The 21,986-nt window shown below is 36.4% G+C and overlaps 1 protein-coding gene across 5 annotated transcripts in view; it reads right to left on the bottom strand.

Moving 5' to 3' along the window:
• Positions 1–21,986, bottom strand: part of ripor2.S (RHO family interacting cell polarization regulator 2 S homeolog) — a 111,538-nt gene that overhangs the window by 5,173 nt on the left and 84,379 nt on the right. For 3 of the 5 annotated variants that reach the window (XM_018269534.2, XM_041567769.1, XM_041567771.1), the window contains exons 13-21: positions 21,115–21,261; positions 18,689–19,381; positions 16,438–16,622; positions 13,436–13,604; positions 12,005–12,140; positions 10,401–10,562; positions 9,241–9,399; positions 7,749–7,939; positions 6,258–6,341 (exon numbers count right to left, since the gene is read on the bottom strand). In XM_018269534.2, coding sequence (XP_018125023.1) covers positions 6,258–6,341; positions 7,749–7,939; positions 9,241–9,399; positions 10,401–10,562; positions 12,005–12,140; positions 13,436–13,604; positions 16,438–16,622; positions 18,689–19,381; positions 21,115–21,261 — 1,926 coding nt within the window. The remainder of the gene's footprint in view (positions 1–6,257; positions 6,342–7,748; positions 7,940–9,240; positions 9,400–10,400; positions 10,563–12,004; positions 12,141–13,435; positions 13,605–16,437; positions 16,623–18,688; positions 19,382–21,114; positions 21,262–21,986) is intronic. The other 2 variants (XM_041567770.1, XM_018269532.2) reach the window with 2 other exon arrangements.

Below are 21,986 nucleotides of genomic sequence, written 5' to 3'. Positions count from 1 at the left end.
GACGTAAGGTATGAAGTGCCAAATTACAGTAAGATCCTTTATCCAAAAAAAACTTGCATTCAGGATAACAGGTCCCATACCTGTTCTTAAATCTCATATCAAATAAATCTGATAATGTCATTAAATACAGTAGAACCCTACTTTTACTTTTCCCAGGGGACCACAGCAAAATGCCATAAAGTCTGGGAGAGTGTTAAATTCAGAAAATAAAAAATGCAGCTTGCCTCTTTGGGACCATGAAAAAATGGCATCAAACCTGGGAAGTTCGGGGACATAATATCGGGGTTCTACTGTAAACCCAATTCCACTAAATTGTGTGAATATGACACAGACAAGTGCCATGCAGCATGTTCAAGGTGTTTTATTCTTATACATTTCTAATAAGTCAATAATGGTAGGTGATGTTTCTGGAGCAAATTGCCCTAAATTATTATAAAACCATACTGTCACTAATAGCGCTTAACTAGATCAGTTCTATTAGAGACTAGGAAGCGTAGCCCAGACTGACAGGGCTGATAGATATTAACAAAATACAACAGTTTGCAGATAATTTTACATAACTTGTGGATACCTGCCATCACAGCCTGGTCTAGTAAAGTGGCAAACAAAAGAAAAAATGATGAAAGGAATACACACCAAACAAAATTGGAGCCTTTGATTTGGCACCCAGGACAAGATGAAAACGTTAACTGTAAATGGCAGTTTTTTTTATATTCAGTGTCGGACTGGCCCACTGGGATACCAGGAAAACTCCCGGTGGGACCAGGTGTCAGTGGGCCCTCTTGCTTCTAACCATTTGGCCTATTTCATGTTCATTACCTATTTCTTTTTAGGAAAAAGAGGCTTAATAATGGAACAATAGAGTCTAATAAGTAGATATAATAGACTAGGAGTATAAAAAGGTTAAGTGAGTAGAGGAGGAATAATAGTTTGGAAAGTAGGCCCATGGTCTAAGGCAGGGGTGTCCAAACTACGGCCCGCGGGCCAAATGCGGCCCGCGATCCAATTTTAATTGGCCCGCAGCAAAGAGCAGAAGAGGAGCCGAAGTCACAGCAGCACCTTGCAGTGATTTTTTAAACCTTCTGTCACTCCCCCTCCCTCCCATAAACCAGGCATGAAAAAAAGCTACAGTGCTAAAAAAACCCGTTCTATCCTCTGGCTCAACTCCCCCTTCGATAGTTTTACTTACAACCAAGGCCTCCGTTACATACCAGCTCTCTCTGCTGCAGCTGCCGGCTCCCCCTCCCTGCCAGAAACTAAAGGTGGACTCGAACTTACTTCCCTGCTGCCGCACATTCATTTCTATGTGATCACTGAGAGACGCGAGTGTTGAATGTGCTGCTGCAGCTTGATCCTGCTTATCTAACGCCTGTATCAGCGATCACATAGAAATGAATGTGTGCCAGCAGGGAAGTAAATCACAGTCGGAGTCCACCTTTAGTTTCTGGCAGGGAGGGGGAGCTCCAGAGGGAGTGCTTGTGTTTAAAGGAGGAGACAGAGTTTTAAGCTTTTTTTTCATGCCTGTTTCTGAGAGGGAGGGGGAGTTTCCAAAGGTGAGTGTCTAACGGAGAGAGAATAAACAATTGAAATAAAAGTTATTATAGACTACAGAGGCTGGATGTGGGGGTGGGTAAGGGCTGGCTATGGGGACAGAAGAAGATCAGTGGAGTAGGGCACTAACATACCATAATGGCTTCACATTTAATTTTGCCTGGATACAGCAGCTTCATGAATATATATATACTTAATGGTTCGAATCAAACAATGTCATGCTGATTGGTCGGCCCCCAAACATTTTCATCTCACCAAATTTGGCCCTCGTTGTAAAAAGTTTGGACACCCCTGGTCTAAGGTATTCTGGTGGGCCCCTGGCATCCCGGTCCGACACTTTATATTTATGCCAACCAGGTCCAGACTGAGAATTAAAATAGGCCCTGGCATTTCAGTTACACAGAGGCCCAATCAGCCCACAGAGAGGCCCAACCAGCCTTCACCAGCCCACTTAATACTGACTTTCTATAGCACCTTATAGGAGCCCCTCTGGGATTTGCCAGAACCCACAGCTAACTGATTCACAACATGAGAAGTTTTTGTCTGCAGATCTAACTAGTCAAATCATAGCATTTTTGCTATCCACAAGTGTGCTCAGATCATTATGCAGGGAGACTAGTGTCACAACCATTATTCTTATGAATACTGATAGCATACATAAAATATAAACCCTAGCAATTTGCACTGTAGTGTGTGTGTGTGTGTGTGCACATGCGTGCGTGCGTGTCTCTCAAGGAAAGGTCCTAACAAGGAAAGAAACATTGGACATTGATGCAACAGAAATAAATGAGAATTTTTACATGGGAGTGCTGGTTCTCTTGAATACTGCGTATATATGTATATATATATATATATATATATATATATATATATATATATATATATATATATATATATATATATATATATATATATATATATATATATATATATACATAAACAACTTTCCCTTGTTTGTTATAGTTTATACAGGAGCAGTGACCAGCTCCATGTTGTAGCTCCCATGCTTCCCAGCTATAGTCAGGTGATCCCACTGGTGTCTAATAAAAGGGCAGCCAAGTATGGAAGTTTACTTTGAAAGCAGCAAGTAAGTTGCAGGTAAAACTTAGTCCCTTTGTAAAATGTATAATGAAGCAATAGAATTCTTAATGAATCAGATAAAATTGAGCATAGGACTGGCCAGATATGGGATGACTTTGACGTAGTTGGCCAGATTAAATATATTGCAATATATGGACAAACAATCCCTGTTTTGCTTAAAGGGTAAGGCATTTTTCAGTAGCAGTATGCACAAAATGTCGCTGTCTTAAATATATTGATAATGGATTGCGTGCAGAGGACTCTTGTATTTGACTATATGTATTTTGTGGTCACAGCCTCATTGCACCCCCGCCTAACGGTTTTAAAAAATAGTGGTGAGCACAACTTTCCCTTGTTTGTTATAGTTATACAGGAGCAGTGACCAGCTCCATGTTGTAGCTCCCACCCCTCCCAGCTATAGTCAGGTGATCCCACTGGTGTCTAATAAAAGGGCAGCCAAGTATGGAGGTTTACTTTGAAAGCAGCTAGTAAGTTGCAGGTAAAACCTAGTCCCTTTGTAAAATGTATAATGAAGCAATAGAATTCTTAATGAATCAGATAAAATTGAGCATAGGACTGGCCAAATATGGGATGACTTTGACGTAGTTGGCCATCTTAAATATATTGCAATATATGGACAAACAATCCCTGTTTTGCTTAAAGGGTAAGGCATTTTTCAGTAGCAGTATGCACAAAATGTCGCTGTCTTAAATATATTGATAATGGGTTGAGTGCAGAGGACTCTTGTATTTGACTATATATATATATATATATATATATATATATATATATATATATATATATATATATATATATATATATATATATTTATATTTATATTTATTGCATAATAATAAATTATAATATCCTTGTATTTTACAATATTGTAAAATATAAGGATATTATAAGTCACTGAGGAGTTCCATGACCATATAAAAGCAAGAGGCCGAAGGCCAAGTGCTTTTTTATACAGGTCATGAAACTTTGAGGTGACTTTGAATAGCCTCATATTTTCCAACAAGGGGTACTTTATTTATTATCATACACAAGTTTTAGTGAGTTGTGTGACAAAAATGACATCACTAAGCTCCGTTTATAATTGATTACACAAAGAGCCGTTTATAAGGATATAATTTACATACACACACACAAGAGCAGTGAATAACTGGTACAGTTTATACTCATAAATAATATCATAAATTGTTATTATCACTGCTTATTAGCCTCAGTTGTGTTATGTGAAATTAATGTACCCCTTGTTATTGATATTGGATTTCCATGAGACACTTGACCTATGGCTAATACTGTAAACTACAGTTGACAGGGTCCATGTGGTTGTGCTTGAACAGTAGGGGGCCGATTCATCAATAGTCGAATATCGAGGGTTAATTAACCCTCGATATTCGACTGGGAACTAAAATCGTTCGACTTCGAATATCGAAGTCGAACGATTTTGCGCAAATCCTGCGATCGATCGATCGAAGGATTTTTCGTTCGATCGAACGATTAAATCCTTCGAATCGAACGATTCGAAGGATTTGAATCCAACGATCGAAGGAAAATCCTTCGAACAAAAAATCACAGGCAAGCCTATGGGGACTTTCGGTAGGTTTTATCTACCGAAGTAGGTGGTCGAAGTATTTTTTAAAGAGACAGTACTTCGATTATCGAATGGTCGAATAGTCGAACGATTTTTACTTCGAATCGTTCGAATTCGAACGAATTTAACCAATTCGATGGTCGAAGTACCCAAAAAATACTTCGAAATTCGAAGTTTTTTACATTCGAATTCTTCACTCGAATTTTGTAAATCTGCCCCTAAATGTTCAACACAAACCAGAAAATCATATATAGATAGACTGGCAAACAAGCAGTTTTAGTTGTAGCCTCCAAAGGATATAAAGAATGGCAACAGCTTCTAGGTGTCGGTGACTCAGGGACAATGTTAGATTTTTCATCTTGTGACATTTTCTGTATGGTGAGAACTTTAAGTTGTTTCCCTTTTTGTTGCTAAGTAATGTAATGAGAAAGAGCTGCACCTTTGAACAATTTCAGAAATTCACATCCAACGCCTCAAGGCTGGTTTCCGATTCTTTCAGTTACATTGTAATTTTACATAGGGGAACTTGCCTAGAGCAATGTATGTGACTTCATACAAACACCTTACTTATGTTTTGATAGCTGTTTTTATTTCCCATTACATTGTAATGTATTCACTTTTAGCACTAAGTCATAGCAATGATAAGAATAATATTTCCATGTGTTTAAAATATTAGGTACTAATTGTTATGAGCTTTGTTTTATACGCAGTAGTGTAAAGATTTAGTAGGTAACTGACACAAAGATCTGCAAAAAAATGTGCTACCTTTAATATTTATACAGTTATGGGACCTATTATCCAGAATGCTCAGGACATGGGGTTTTCCGGATAAGGAATCTTTCTGTAACTTGGATCTCCATGCCAAGTCTATACGTTAATTAAACCCAGTAGGATTAGTTTACCCCATTAAAGGAGAAGGAAAGTCTTTGTGCATTTGGGGGTGCCAAATGTTAGGCACCCCCAAATGATTGTATTGACTTACCCAAAACTCCAGGCCGGTGCTCCTATCAACAGAAAACTGTACTGGCCCTGGGTTATACTAGTGAGCATCACGGAGCCATCTTCTTCCGTCTTCCTCTTTCTTCGCGCGGCTGTGCATGCACAGTAGAACAAAAAGCCGACCTTTAAGTCGGCTATTTTGTTCAACTGTGCATGCGTTTGCCCCGGGAAATTTGAAGAAAGAAGAAGCCGAAAGATGATCGATCTTTGGTGCTCGCTGGTATAACCCTGGGCCGGTGCAGTTTTCTGCTGATAGGAGCACCGGCCCGGGGTTTCAGGTAAGTAACTATAATCACTTGGAGGTGCCTAACATTTGGCACCTCCAAGTGCAAGATAACTTTCCTTCTCCTTTAAGGATTAATCATATCTGTGTTAGATCATCGCACCGAATTGAATGCCGGCACACCAGAAATGGACGCCAACCCCCTCACCGACCCCTCCCTCCCCCCTCCGGTACCCTAAAGGGGGCTATTTATCAAAATTCGAAATTTCTTGTTCAGGAAAAAAATATAAAATCGTGAAAAAATATGAATACCACAACTTTTTGATTTGACGCCCGGATAAAGCCATCTTTTTGACACCTGAATACCTTGACTTTATCAGAAAACCCAGTGCAAATCATTATATCTTCGGGATATCTGCCATTGACTTCTACATGAACTTGGCAGGTCTGAGTAGGAGTATTTTTTTTTATTTAGACTTTTAACACCCTTGGGGTTTAATAAATCCCAGAAAAATTTGACTTTTCTTTTTCTACAAAAAAAAAGGCCAATGAGCAAAAATCAGACACTAATAAATAACCCCCAAAATGTCTGTTTGAGTATTATTATTGTAAAATAATTATAAAATAATTATATAAATAATATATATATATATAAATAATTATAAAATTCTAGATGTTAGTTATTCACTTTTCTTGAGTTGCTTCTCTTTTTCAACAATGCTTAAAATGTGGAAATATTGCCCTTTAAGTAAAGCAGTCTGTCATGTCTAGCAATTTTAATTTTTTCAACTCAATAGCACTGACCTGAAGGCAACGGAGAGCCATGCATGCTGCTTTTTGCAGAGGAACGTAAGACTGAGTTAATGCCTTGCAGTAATATAACAGAGCCTGGAAAAGCAAAAAGGTATACATTTAAGTTAATTAATATTTTTAATTAAGTCTAAAAGTGTCAGTGCATTACTTGCCAACCTTAATTCAAGATTCTGCAAATTCAGATGAGCATTCACGCTCATACTCATACACCTGCATTTCAATTGCCATGTCTGTATGGGGCAGATTTATCAAAGGTTGAGGTGAAATTTTAAGCTATTTTTTGTGTACCTCGACTAGGGAATAGTCCAAAAATGAGAAAATTTGAATGTTGTAATTTATCATGTACTGTCTCTTTAAAAATTTGGCTTCGACCATTCACAATCTAAAACCTGCCGAATTGCTGCTTTAGGAGTCAATTGGTGGACTTTTTTTTCTTGGGAAAAACTTTGATTCAAATTTGATCGAATGCGATATTACTTCGATTCGTACGATTCGAATTCGGCTGAATATGGACCTATTAGATCAAAAAGGGACCTATTCGGCCAAAAAAAAAATCTTAGACTTAATTTAGGTTGGTCTTTTTGAATTCGAAGTTTTTCAAATTTGAAATTCGACCCTTGATATGCTCCTATATGTACGGATAAAAGTTATCTGCGGGCATGTGTTTTTTTTTAAAAAAATAAAAATTATAATTTATGTGAAAAGTGAATGCTCTTACTATATTGCTGTTTCTACATTTCTGATATATGTGACATAATGAAAAGCAAATGTGTTAAATTGCCTTTAGGACTAAAGAATGCTATTTAGGTGTGGTCTGTATCCATGGGAGAGGCCATGCCTTCTAAATAACTATCCACCCAGCTGCTACCTCCTATTTTTATGGTGTTACCAACTGTACAGCTGTTAAATACAGGTCTATCCAGAAAGCTCGGGATGTAGGGGTTTTCCGGATAAGGGATCTTTCCATAATTTGGATTTCCATACTGTTGTAAACAATAAGTAAACCCAATAGGATTGTTTTGCCACCAACAAGGATTAACTGTATCTTATTTGGGATCAAGTACAAGGTGCTGTTTTATTATTACAGAGAAAAAGGAAGTTTAAATTTTTTTATTTATCTGATTAGAATGGATTCTGAAGGAAATGACCGTGCCATAATTCGGAGCTTTCTGGATAACAGTTTTCCGGATAAAGGGTCCCATATCTGTATAAAGTGGACCTCTACTGCACCATGCAACAGTGCCATATATAACTTATGCTATTAGTCCCCACTTCTGAAGTAGCAATGATATCTATGAGAAGTGAGAAGATAATTTCATTCAGCATACAACGGGTTTTCTCAGTGTTTTCCCCCTAGGTCTACAGTGACAGTCACCATTTACACATCACAACTGGAAAGACTTAGAGGTTGAGGGAAACAGAGGCAGCTGCCTGCACATTACATTTCTTCTTGTTAATTACATTTCATTCATTTTAACCCACCTTTTCTCTGAACTGATCAGATTTGGATGCAGCGGAAGAGAGTAAGGTCAAAGCTTTATTAGCATCACTGTCATTTTCAGTTAGGAGCAAGGTCAATGCTGTTAGGATTTCCAGCCAAGGAGGTGAACCGAATAAAGATAAATCCTCCACTTTAAGTGAAGATGCGTCTATAGATCTCTGCACCACCGATGCTACAAAAAGAAGTATTTAGAAATGTGTTTACCTAATTTAATAATCTTTGTTTATAAAGTATAATGATCTATTGCAGTCATTGTGCAAGAGAATGAGTACTATAACATAAATAAAAACACTGACCATTTAATGTAAAGTTAAATATATATAAATATATAGGAAAGGGAAAAAAACTATAGCATTACAACAACAGTTTTCATATAATTAAAGTATGATGTGCTCTCAGCATCTGGGTTTTTATTTGAATATGTGCTTTATCTGTTCCAAATGTCACTAGTTTTTTATAGTTCTGGACATACCTTATTATTTTAAAATGTAACAATGGGGCTTAGGTTTACTGCATTCCCATAAATAAGCAGAGTTTGAAATGCTGTGTTCAAATTAGTTATAAATGTACATATAATTGTACAGATATAGGACCGGTTATCCAGAATGCTCAGGACCTGGGGTTTTCCAGATAACGGGTCTTTCTGTAATTTGGATCATCATACCTTAAGGGGCAGATTTATCAAGGGTAGCAGTGAAAATTCAAAGTAAAAATATTAGAGTTTCGAGCTATTTTAGTGTACTTTGACTAGGGAATAGTCCAAATTCGATTTGCTTTGTTTGAAAAAAATGTGAAAATCAAAATTTATCATGTGCTGTCTCCTTAAAACTTTGATTTCAACCATGCACCATCTAAAACCTGCCGAATTGCTGTTTTAGCCTATGGGGGACCTCCTAGATCCTACATGGAGTCAAAAAAAGTTTTTTATGAAAATACTTTGATTCGAATTAGATAGAATACGATCCAATTTCAATTCAAACGATCAAATACAGCCTATTCACCCGCACAAAAAAACTTGATCTTTTTAAATACATTTCAGTTGGTCTTTTTTTATTCGAATTTCAAAGTTATGGGAGTTAAAAAAAACTCCCATTACTTCAAAATTTGACCCTTGATAAATCTGCCCCTAAGTCTACTTAAAAATCATTTAAATATAGATTAAATCCAATAGGCTGGTTTTTCCTCCAATAAGGATTAATTATATCTTAGTTTAGTACAAGGTATTGTTTTATTATTACAGGGAAAAAGGAAATCATTTTTAAAAATGTGGATAATTGGGTAAAATCGAGTCTATGGGAAGCAATTCCGTAATTCGGAGTTTTCTTGATAGCGGGTTTCCGGATAACAGGTCCCATACCTGTACCGTACATCACTCAGATTGGAAAACCACAAGGCTGCAAAGCTGCAGAGGTTTAATCACCAATTCTAAGGTTAAACTGACACTTGATAAATAAAGAATGGATAAGCATTTACCTTCCTTAGCCAGCTGAACCAAATAACTTTTAAGTTCACTTATATTATGACTGCTGAAGAAATCATAGAACTGGAACAGTGTGATGGCTTCTGCAAACAGGTTAGAAGAAAGAATGGCCTCTCCTTTGTCAAGAATATGAGTTATCAGCCTTCTGAAAGCTACAAAAAAAGAACATAAATGTTACAGAGAACTGCAGAAATCCACGCCAAAGCAGGAAAAATGTAAGTCTTTTATATTATCGGCAGCCAATTTGAAATTATCAAATGCAATGGTACATTTTACCACTAATCCATTGTTTTCCCATTATTAATACATTTCTTAGACTAATTGTGTAACCACCCAATTCTAGTTCATTGCCTTTATGGACCAAATAAAAACGTACATTAAGGGGGTTAGTTACTAAACTCTGAATGTAAAAATCACGAAAAATTCATGATTTCTTTTAATATAAAATCGGACTTTTAAAAAATCACGAATTTTTTGGAATTTATTAAACCCCGAGGATGGAAAAGTCAGAATCAGAAAATCCGCCATCTCAGACCTGTCGAGGTTGCAAATAAGTCAATGGGAGACGGGTTTTTGGCAAAATTCTGAATTTTCGGGTGAAAAATCTGAAAAAATCGTGAAAATCTGAAAAAATCGTTAAAATCTGAAAAAATCGTGAAAACCTCCTTAGGGGGTTATTTATCAAAGTCCGAATTTATCTCAATATTTTCTGAAAAAAACTCTGACCAAATCTGCACGGGGTTTTTTGGCTTATTTATTAATGCACTTTCCCAAAAATTTTGTTTGCGAAAAAAAATCAGATTTTCACGTTTGTTTTTAGATTTTTCATCCTATTTTTTTTTGGATTTTTCATCCAATTTTTTTCGTATTTTTCACCCGAAAAATTCAGGGTATTGCCAAAAACCCAGTGCACATCAAAAAATCATTGGGACTTCTCCCATTGACTTATATGCAACCTCAACTCTGAGCTGCCGGATTTTCTGATTCTGACTTTTCCATCCTCGGAGTTTAATAAATTCTTTTTAAAAGTCAGATTTTATATAAAAAAATCTAAAATTTTTCGTGATTTTTGCATTCGGAGTTTAGAAAATAACCCCCTAATATCCACACTCTGAAGGGTGCATTTTTAAGAGAATTAGTACTAAGGATGTACCTGTTTCTGCATGCCCAGGGCACTCCTTGTTAACAGCTTGGCCAAAGCTTACATCCAACTGCTTCATCATCCTTTCAGCAGAAATATGGTAGGTGTGTGCAGGTGTACAGCATTTTATCCACAAGGATAACAAACATGGCATGTGTTTAAATCCAGGTATAACTGGAAAAAGAAATGATACATTTGTTAAAGAAATATTTCTTATTTTTCTCTTTATTGTTTATTACTCCCCTATATCCAGTGGCATAAAAATAAGGAAAGCATATCCATGGCTGCAGTGTGGCCGGGGGAGAGTGGGCATGTTGGTTTTTGGTTGATTTTCTTTTTTAATCTGAACTCAGGATTCTATTCTTTTGTTTCATTTGCTATAAATAAAAACAGGCAGCTAAACCCTGGATGGGATTTTCCATGGTAGGGATGACTAAATACTTTTACTACACCCGCACTTATTCTTTGAGACCTTTTGGAGAACCAGCTTTTGTTTCTGAATCATTTCACATGACTCTTTGTTTATTTAGCAACTACTGAAGTTTAGGAGAGACCAATAGAACAAAAGACCTTTTGGAAAGTGAATCAGTGATAGAAAATAGTTACTGAGAGCCAGAAAATATTGAAAACCAGCAAAATTACATCTTTAAAGGAGAACTAAACCCCCTTGTTAATAAACACCCTACTCTCCTTAGTCCCCCCCCCCTCCCTGCTCCCCCCGCACAGGTGTTCACACAAGTAAATGCCCCTAAGATGATTATTACCCCTCATTGTAGAGGGGTAATTTGTTAAATGTATTATTTCTACAGCCTGTAGTACTATGGGTTATCCCTTTACAGGGATCCCTTACAGTATGGAACCAAACTCTGAGAATTATCTGGGGCATAAGCAACATGCGCAATGGCTTACAGAAAATATTGTCTGTGTGTATACAAGGCTATATAGAAATCACAAGGCCAATTTATTAAATTAATGAATTAAATAATAATACATTTAAATTTTTTGAAAGCTACAAATACAGTAAGGGGCAGATTTATTAAGGGTCGAAGTGAAAATTCGATTTTCTAATTTTTTTTTGGTCAAAACTCTCAACCTGCTGAATTACTGTATACTGTAAGTGAATAAGAGAGGGCCAGGGATAAATTTGGTGATGTTTGCAGCTTTTTCTGACATTTCGAATCAAGTTTTTCTAAAATCAAATTCGATTCGAGTTTTCGAGTGGTTTCAATTCGTCCGAGTTTGAATTTGATTCTAATAACACATTAAGTTGGTCGAATTGCTAATTTATGGGAGTTTTAAAAAACTCACATGAATTCAAAATTCAACCCTTGATAAATGTGCCTCTAAATGTTATTCCTTAAACATTATATCAGAAGTATTTAAACTTTTTCATATTGACACAGAAACTGTCATACCAGTGCTTCTAGTTCCGTGATCTTGGCACCGTTATTAGTACATAATCTGTTTGATGCCACAGGAGGTGAGTATTGATGGGTGAATTTTTCATGAATTTCCCACGAAATTTGCGCCACTGGCCCATCAAAATCAAAATACCAGGAATATTATAGTATTAACCCAAATTGCTGCTCTGTGTGAATGCTGATGCTATCACTTACCTTCCAGAACTGAGCTAATGTTCCCCATAGAGTCTCTGCTGATTTCAGATAGTTGTCGCAGGACTTGACTTTGCTTGCTTAACTTCTTCAGTAGGTCTTTCAAAACAAATGATATGGAACTACAGAGCACGATTTGCTGGTAAATGCGAATAAAAATAAACATTAATAAATTGACAGCAGTATAGTTAGGAGTTCCTAGGCCCATAAGCTTTAGGCATGCTAATCTGTTCTGTAATTGCCCTAACCCATGCCAGGCACTCTGTACTCATTAGCCCAGCAATACTGTGCTTGATGTTTTTGTTGTTTTACCATGGGACACAGGTCCGAATAGGATTCAATATAGACACTGGCTTTCAAGTACAGATATGGGATCTGTTATCCAGAAAGCTTCAAATTATGAGACAGCAATCTCCTATAGACTTCATTTTAATCAAATAATTAAAAATGTGCTTTTTCTCTGTAATAAAACAGTATTTTGTATTTGATCAGCTAGGATATATAATTAATCCTATTGGGTTTAATTGATCTTTAAAATATTTTTTTAGTAGACTTAAAGTATTGAAACCTAAATTACAGAAATGCCCCTTATTGAGAAAACCCCAGGTCCCAAGCATTCTGGATAACAGCTGCCATACCTGTACACAGAAGCCCAAACAGCCCCCTAGCCTACCCACATCAGACTGGGGGGGGGGGGGGTCAGGGGCTGCAGCATTGAGGGCCCACACCACCCTACCCCTTACATCCAAATTATACATTTCTAAAAGCCTAACTTTTTTTAATAGTTTATGTTAAAGTGATACTGAAGTAATTAACATCACACTTTAGTAAATGATTATATAATTATGCTGTTAAGCTCCCTTGTCAAGGGTTCATCTTCCGAAATCATATTGATATATTTATATATGATAAATACAATTCTAAAAATCTCAAAGGAATGAATACGTGGGTGAGTTTTTATTTATTAAGCTCTAAACTCACATTTTGATAAATCTGCCCCAATGTGTCTGCTGAATACTAGTGAAGACTGTGCTCCTATATCTCTAGATATATTGAAGACCTACAGTATACAATTACATCTGTACATTAAAGGGAGCAACAACATTGCACATACAACTTGATCAGTGTCTTTTTAACCTAGCCCTTGGATTAATACACAGTCAATTAAAACAAATCAGAAAATTGATGGCAGAGGCTTAGGATAGAATTTTAAGACACACAACCTCGAAAATTACAAAACAACAAACAAACAGAAATAATTGTATAGTTAAGGATTGTAGAAGTTATTGTATTTCTGTTTTTCTAAAAACTGTTTGTACTTTTTATATAATGCTTTCAACAGAAATCCCAGTCATATACCTATAAATGACGTTGACACATATAAAGAAGCCAGCAATTAAAAACAATTATAGCTTATTTGCTAGCCTATCTTACCTGAATAAGGTCAGTGCATTGCTGTAAATGTTTAACCAATGTGATATCAAGGCTTTCATTTCCTGTAGTGAGTGGCAGGGGGCTGCTTGCAACGCTGGTACCAACCCCAGTATCTTCTGTTAATGCTTCACTCAAATGTCCCCTTGCCTCTGGATGTCCAGCTCTGTAACTGTAAAACAAACCCATTATTAATATTCTGTAAAATTAGATATTAGGAAAAGGTATTGTACCATCCTATTGAAAATATATCAGGTAAAATGTTTGATATGAAACATAAACTTTGCTTTTGTACTGTTGTTCCTATAAACCAGATATTTGCGTTTAGTTCTACAGATCAAACCCAATTGCTCTGGGTTGCTAGAAGTTATTGCTCTTAAGCAGTTTGGTTAACTAAGATGGTGAATAATTGAATCTGATTATGACATAACAGAGTAAGTGTTTGCCTCTAAATCAAACGTAACACCCAGGGCTGTATAGCGCATTCCCCAGGCTCCCCATAAGGGTAAGCATGGCAGTCAAATACATGCAATTTACAGCTTCACTTTGTATATAGAGAATAAAGTACCCCCTATTGTAAAATATAAGGATATTATAAGTCACAGAGGGGTGACCATATAAAAGCACAAGGCTGAAATTTACTTCTAATATCCATATTTTCCAACAAAGGGTACTTTATTTATTATAATACACAAGTTTTAGTGAGTCATGTGACAAAAATCACATCATTACTCAACGTTTATAACTGATGGCATCACTAGTCACCGTTTATAAGGATATCATTTACAAGATATTCATGGCTCTTGTGTATTATATTATTATACTTCATTAATTCCATAAAACAACTGCTGTTGTTCTCTTTCTTGCCCTTCTTCGGCTGCAGTTTGTAAATTAAGGTTTAAAAGAAGTGAACACCAGAAATTAATATAGCAGAATCCTAAATATTGTTTTTCTGTAAGACAAGTTTCTTAAAATAGAAATTTCATATTTTACTAATACAGCATGAAATATGTCATTACTATACAATGACTATAGGTTATTTCAGAGGACTTGTAATTTGGCATGCTAACCTGATCTTTTCTACAACTTCAAAATGTTTCTTTGCTGACACCCTTTTTAAATAATGAAGACATGGGAAGAAAACATATTTCAAGTGTGTTATCACATTTAGTGGACAGCTGAAAAAGACTGTAGTTCTTATCTTTCAATCTACTGTACTTTTTATTACTCAGACCTACAAGTACACAATCTTATGCCGATTGTAAAATGGACAATCACAAATACATGGTGGTTTTTATGCATTCGTGAGCATGTATGTTATAATCAATCTCAAGCAGCTAATCTACTGGGATTTATGTACTTTATGGGTTGTGTTATATGAAAGGTGTAAACAGCACTCTGTGAAGTTATGTATGCATTTAGTAATATTTGACTAGTGTGATGTTAACATAGTGTAATGTAAGACCGTGAGAAAATTACACAGTATGTTTTCCCTCCACAGCAAGTGTGTATTGTAATGCAAAGTGCTGAAGACATGCCCAACAGAAAACCTACAAACTCAATGCAGGGTTTTTTTTTTTAAAAAAATATACTTCTTGGTTTTGCAGTGTTAATTTGGTCCAGTGGAAAATCATTTATTTTATATAACTACTTCTATTGATTCTGTTTTACTTATTGAATTCCTGTACCAATAAAGCAACTATGCCTAAAATAATCCTTCACTGAAAGGCAAGGCATAACATCTTGAAAATATTTAAGAAATATATGTTTATATATACACAGTTCGGGCGTGTATCCGCACTCAAATCCAGATCATATATACTGGGTGCTTGATCTAAATTGTATACATACTTGTCAAGGAGATCCGCACACCAATTTCTCTTGTTAGTGAATATTTATTCTACTGTGCATTCCAACGTTTTGATCCACATCAGGATCTTTTTGTTTTACAGCTGAACCTCAGTTCAGCTGTAAAACAAAATCAGTAGTGTGATAATGTTCATTATATAATAGTAATTGTAAGCTCTTTTTGGCAGGGCCCTCTTTTTTTTCGTTATTGGGGGTTTTTGTAAGCTCCATCCAACCCTGTATACACCCATTTATTGTATGCTGTGGAATATGTTGGTGTTTTATAAATGCATGTTAATAATAATATGCAGTGTGAAAAAAAGAAGAATTAGGCCGGTCCAAACTCACCCCCTGTGTGTTCTTCTTAGTGTAGCTCCACTTTAGTGCTCCAGATGCTCTGCCATCAGCGTTCCCACTGAAGTATATTAGCTCAAGAAGACAAAAAGGCGGCACTCCGGTTAAAAGAAGGTGGTTTATTCCAACAGGTCACTGACCAACACACCTGACGCGTTTCGGGAGTTATTCCCTTAATCATATGATTAAGGGAGTTACTCCCGAAACGCGTCATGTGTCAGGTCAGTCAGTGACCTTTTGGAATAAACCACCTTCTTTTAACCGGAGTGCCACCTTTTTGTCTTCTTGAGTTAATAATAATATGTCATGGATGAAATTTAGAGCTGACAGTTTTGTCATCTTAGTGATTACTAAGATTATTAAGTGGAATGAAAAATTATGCCAGCTAGTTAACCATATATTTCCATCATTGACTGGACTGCCCTGGCTAATTTTAAAGCCAATGATTATTAAAGACTGCACCAAATATTGCCTTCAAGATTGGGGGGGTTAAAGCATAGTACATTCTCCTTTAATTTTAACAATTGAAAAAATATCACATCAGAGGACAAAAAAAAAAAAACTGAATGGGAAGACTTTCAATAAACAATGAGAAGGATACCAAAATACTGCATATATTTGGCCTTTTCTTATTATTACAGAGTTTACTCTACTGCAAATAAACATCATGCTAAAAAGAAAACACAGAGAAGGAAAAAAAGGATATGCTTGTGATATGACTATAGATTTCCTCTTCCTTGAATAAAGTGTGAACCAAGATTATGTTTCCACACCAAGTTTAACACCCCTTACATAAAACCTACCTGGGCTTCTCCACATCTGTGTCTGAAAACACAGAGTCTGCACCACCACCATTGCAAATCATATCATCATCATCAACATCTTCTTCATCAAAGTCAGAGGTGTTCAGGAAATCAAAGCTTTCTAATGCATTCTCAATAGTTAGACTTATACTCGAAGACCTGCTTCGGTTTACAGCTGGTTTGCACTGCAAAAGTAGAAGGGACTAGTGAAGACCAAGGCTGTTGATTTTTATTACAGACAGTGTATGTAGTTGACCTATTCAAGTTTTGTAAAGTTTTCATCTTCATTGTGAAAACGTCTAAGAATATTTTCCAAGAAATTTGCAAGCTTCCCATAGACTTTAACTGGCAAATATGATCAAGTATTAGGATTTATAGAAATATTATTGTTTTTCATTTTTAGTTAAATACACGTGTATGATGTACAGATGGATGGATGAATCACTGAAAAGTATCAATTTCCACAAGATAAGCAAGTTTTCATGAAGATCAAATTTATTTTATAACTTATTTGGTGTCTAAATTCTTGAAATGCATGTTTTAATTAATTTCATTGGTCATCGCTCTGTAGCCTGACTTTTTAACTAAAGTTCCATTTTATTTTGGGTACAATAAAACCAACTAGAAAAATTGTGATATAAGTTTGGGCTTTAAGTCCTGTGCACAGGATACATCATTGGTTATATTTTTTGTTTTGAATTAATCAGTATTTGGGTGGGACATCAAGCACACTGGGCACAAAAAGAAAGAGGGGAAGAAAATGAAGGTTAAAGTTTATGAAAGGTATATGAAACAAAAAAGGCATTACAGACTTATAGAATTACAAAAATGTAATTGGAATTGAAGATTGAATAAAGAGTGCAAGGTGACAAGCTAGTGGTTAATGATCAGAATATAGAGGATAGAGCATGGAATAATGATACAGGATATAATAAATAATGGGTAAAAAGAGAGTGGATGGAGTAATGACAGTCAGACCAGAGATTAGAATGGTAAATGAAGATGGGAGATAAAGAAGCTGAAATTATAAGGCAAAGATAATGGAGTGACGCAAGTTTAAAGGATGAAATGAAGAGCGAAAAGAAGATGGAATGGTGAGAAAATGGGAATATAATGCTATAGTTAGAAAGCTGACAGAGGAGAGGTGTAATTCAATGAAGTGAAGTTTCTGTGGCAGTGTAACACCTGCTGGCCTATTTACTAATATTCAAATGTCAAAAGACAGTACTTCGACTATCGAATGGTCGAATCGTTCGATTCGAAGGTCAAAGTAGCCAATTCGATGGTCGAAGTAGCCAAAAAAAAACTTTGAAAGTATTTTTCATTCTAATCCTTCACTCGAGCTAAGTAAATGTGCCCCTAAGTGTAAAAACCACCATTTTTAATCATTTAAAGCCTTTAAATTTAGAGGCTTTCTGATTTTTTCCACTAGTTATCCGAGAAACTCACATTTTTATAGATTTTAGAGACATTCATATTTTTAGCATTTTTTTCCAGTCATACTTTTTATATTTGGATCTTTTGATAACTTTCATGACATGGTTTCAGAGAAAGTTTAATCGTGCTTTCAGCAACCTCAAAACCCACTAAAATTCAACTTTGAATAAATAGGCCTCCACAAGTGGTAAACCCTGATTGAATAAAACAAGGAAGATTAATATGACATTAAACTGGTGTCCCTTTATGTCATCCTCAGTCCTAGCTACTATGGGGCACATTTACTATGGATGGAATATCGAGGGTTAATTAACCCTCGATATTCGACCATCGAAGTTAAATCCTTCGAATATCGAAGTCGAAGGATTTACCGCAATTCGTTTAATCGAAGGAAAAATCGTTCGATCAAACGATTCAAAGGATTTTATTCCATCGATCGAATAATTTTTCTTCCATCAGAAAGTGCTAGGAAAGCCTATGGGGACCTTCCTGGTGCTCGGTAGGTTTTAGGTGGTCAAAGTTTTTTTAAAGAGACAGTACTTCGACTATCGAATAGTCAAATGATTTTTAGTTCAATTCGAAGGTTGAAGTAACCAAAAAAACACTTCACTCGAGCTAAGTAAATGTGCCCCGATATCTAGGTTCCTGTGTAAACCAACAAAAGTAGATGCATATGTCTTTAGAAGATTAAAATCAGGATGACCAAGGTCTTTACCCCCTCAACATCCACACACAGTACATATCTGTTCATGTATAAAAGGAAAAAAACAGTGGGTCACTTGGAATTCACTTACTTCACATGACATTCACTTACTTTTAGAACATCTTCTAGGTGTGTAATTTCATGGTACAATTCCTGATATTCTGTATATTGGTCTTTACAGGGCTCAAGTGCTAAAAGGAGCACTTGCAATGACTCTTCTACGCTCCCATCTAAATAGGACCTACTTGCTTCAGTTTCACTACCAGTGGAGCAATCAGACTGTAGTCTGTATGGTGTAGCAGTGATTTCAGTTGAGGTAAGCCTCTTTACCAGCTGCTTGGTAATATTTCCTTCACAATTGTCCAGCTCCACAGGCTTCAACTCAGAAGCATCGTCTGAGTCTTGTAGTATTGACACTGACAAATCAGAATCTCTAAATAGGTTATTAGTCCCACTGGGTGTGGGATTTTGGCATGAAGACAAGTCTGATTTATTTCCTGACAAAGTTTCTTTACTTTCACCAGAATGTTCTATGTGATACTGAGAGTCTGGAGAGTTAATACTTGGATCTGGAGATCCTCTTGAACTTGAATAATCCATAGATGGACCCTCTGAAGATAGTTCACTGAGTTTATGCTCTGGTGGTGTAACAGTGATTTCAGGGTTTGAGTAGCCAAGAGAAGAAGAGGCAGTTGATCTGGGTGGAGTACAGTCACCATTGGTCAAGTCTTCACAACTAAGGGAGAGGACTCTCTTTTCAACAGAATTCCCACCATTTTCAAAAACATCATCTTGCAAATTGGACTGCAAAAAAACAGACAAACATATTAAACAGTGATTGTTACATTTGATTAGAGTATAGAGTATATGAACTGCAGACCACTCACATAAAGAAATTATAAAAATAATAAGGTTATTTAATCAAAGGTGCAAATTTTGAAACAGTCGCGTATAGCAACCAATAAACAGGTAACAAAACAAAAAGATCAGATAGTGGTTGCTATGGTATCACATATGGTATCCCAATCAAGCTCGTCTCAGCTCATGCTTCTGCCTCTAACAACCGCCTTTGGCTTCAGGAGGAGCCCTCCGCTACTCGGATGCCGCCAGGTCGTAAAGTGAGAGGACCAAGGGGGAAGTTCTGGGCAGGCTAGGGAACCATAATGTATACAGGAAGGACGGGGAACAGAAATGCAGATGTGGAACAGGCAGGGACAGTACTAATCAGGAACCAGAAGCCTAGTCAGGATTACCAGGTCGGAACAGTACCAGTGCAGTACAGAATTAGGAGCCAGAAGCATGCCAGAGTCAAAACCAATCAATAACATGGTACAAAGTCAGGATCCAGAAGAATGGTCAAGGAAAGGGTCAGTTTAGGCACCGATACAGCAAGGTTAAAACAGGCAAAGGTCAGGAATGGATAATCAGACACAAAGCACACCCAGGAACCATGGAACATAGACCACTTTGGGCAATGAGTCAGTGCAGAGCAGGGGGTTTTATAGCCAGACTAATGGCTTACACTGACCACTTGTGGCCAGATTGACAACAAGTGAAACAAGCCAAGCCTACTTGTAATTACTTGCAAAGCAATAGGATTATTAGCTGTCTACTCATAGCACAGTGGCAATGCAGAGAGCATGGAAACACCAGGTCCCTGGTTCAACTCCAACCAGATTGTTACATATGGATAACTGGCCATTGCCTTTTGTTACATATGGGGGCAATTGCCCTGTCTTAAAACTTACTTAACACTTTAAACAGCAACTAAACAACAGCAAAAAAGTAGGTTTATCTCACTGGAACGGGCTGGGTTATTCATACACATATATCCCTAATCTTATATCCCTGTTTGGATGTGAAGTCTCACCCAAAATATATGTTGGTAGCCCTGCACAAGCTCCTGGTATTCTGGACTGCTGCCAATGTCTAATTTGCATTTGCTCACTCAACACATGGATGGGTGACATGTTTACCAATGGCCTGGTTAAATGATAGATATTTTAGTATATAGGGCTGCTTTACCTCCTATCATGGATAGAAATTATATTCTATGGGTTAAAGGGCTAAAGTTGAAATCTCATTTTATCTCTTGAGTTATAGTTGTTCTTTTTATTCCTTTGTGCCTTGCAGTTAAAAGTGCTTCAAGGAAACTTCTCAGAACGCTGACATCGTTTTTTTTATAGAAGAGTAAAGTTTAAAAAACGGTTAAAACCTAGACTGGATTAGGATTCCAATCTCTATAAACAATAGTAAAAAGTGCCACAAACAGCAAATGAAACAGCATTATTAAAGATAAGATGAGAGGGGATAGGTTAAAAAAATAATATCCAAAAATTAACTTCTTAAAGTAAAAAGTACTGTACTGCACTGACAACACTCAGCATACAAGTATATGCTTTTTGCCAGCAGCTATTGAAATTATGGAAGGATGAAAACAAATAATGATATGAAAAAAAGCCAAAAGGAGCATGCATAGACAATCACACAGTTGGTGAACTCCAAAACCACACACAGCTTTCCCATGAATAACTCACATATCTCCCTTGCCCTGATCTAGGCCTCAGCCTGAGTGATGGTAGGTCACTAAAAGAACGACTGCGCCGGAGCTTGTCAAAGAAAGTCTCCTGCAGCGCATCCATAATTGACATTCGCAGCCTGTCTTGTGGTGGGTTCAGCCATTTCTTCAGAGAGCACACGGTATGTTAGTAAAAGCAGATTATAGGGCAGATAATATATTAGTGACAGTCTGACAGCTGTTGGTTGATACTGATAGATAACAAAAATATAGAAATATAAATAATGAAAAAAAGAAAGAAAATGGGGACCTGAAGAATAAGCGCAAATATAAAATATGATTGATGAAAAAGGTGTACTCTGATTCCATTCAGAGAAGTATAACATATAAAGTGAAATAAGTGGTAGTGTGTAGGCCTATGACTAAGTTCACAGCAGAAACATGAAACAAGATTGTGCTCACAAAATAAATACATAATTCACTACCATCAGGAGGTTAACAGTGTCTCCACTTGATTCTTTTTATATCATGGGAAATAGATATTAACTGGCAATGGTTTATTAACAGTATACAAGCCATGTATGCCAACCTGTTAACAAAAGTAGATTTCCCCAGAAATCTGATTTTCCAGACTTGAACTGGGTATTCAAGAAGCAATAAATCTGTTATAAATTACAGGTATGGGATCTGTTATCCAGAACACTCGGGACCTGGGGTTTTCTGGATAACTGATCTTTCTGTAATTTGGATCTTCATACCTTAAGTCTACTAGAAAATCATGTAAACATTAAATAAATACAATGGGGTAATTTTGCTTCCAATAAGGAATAATTATATCTTAGTTTGGATCAAGTACAAAGTGCTGTTTTATTATTAGAGAGAAAAAGGAAA

Source organism: Xenopus laevis, chromosome 6S (assembly GCF_017654675.1).
Source record: "Xenopus laevis strain J_2021 chromosome 6S, Xenopus_laevis_v10.1, whole genome shotgun sequence".
NCBI lineage: Eukaryota > Metazoa > Chordata > Amphibia > Anura > Pipidae > Xenopus > Xenopus laevis.
Note: the sequence above shows the minus strand (reverse complement) of the source record. Positions and strands in the feature narration are given on the sequence as shown.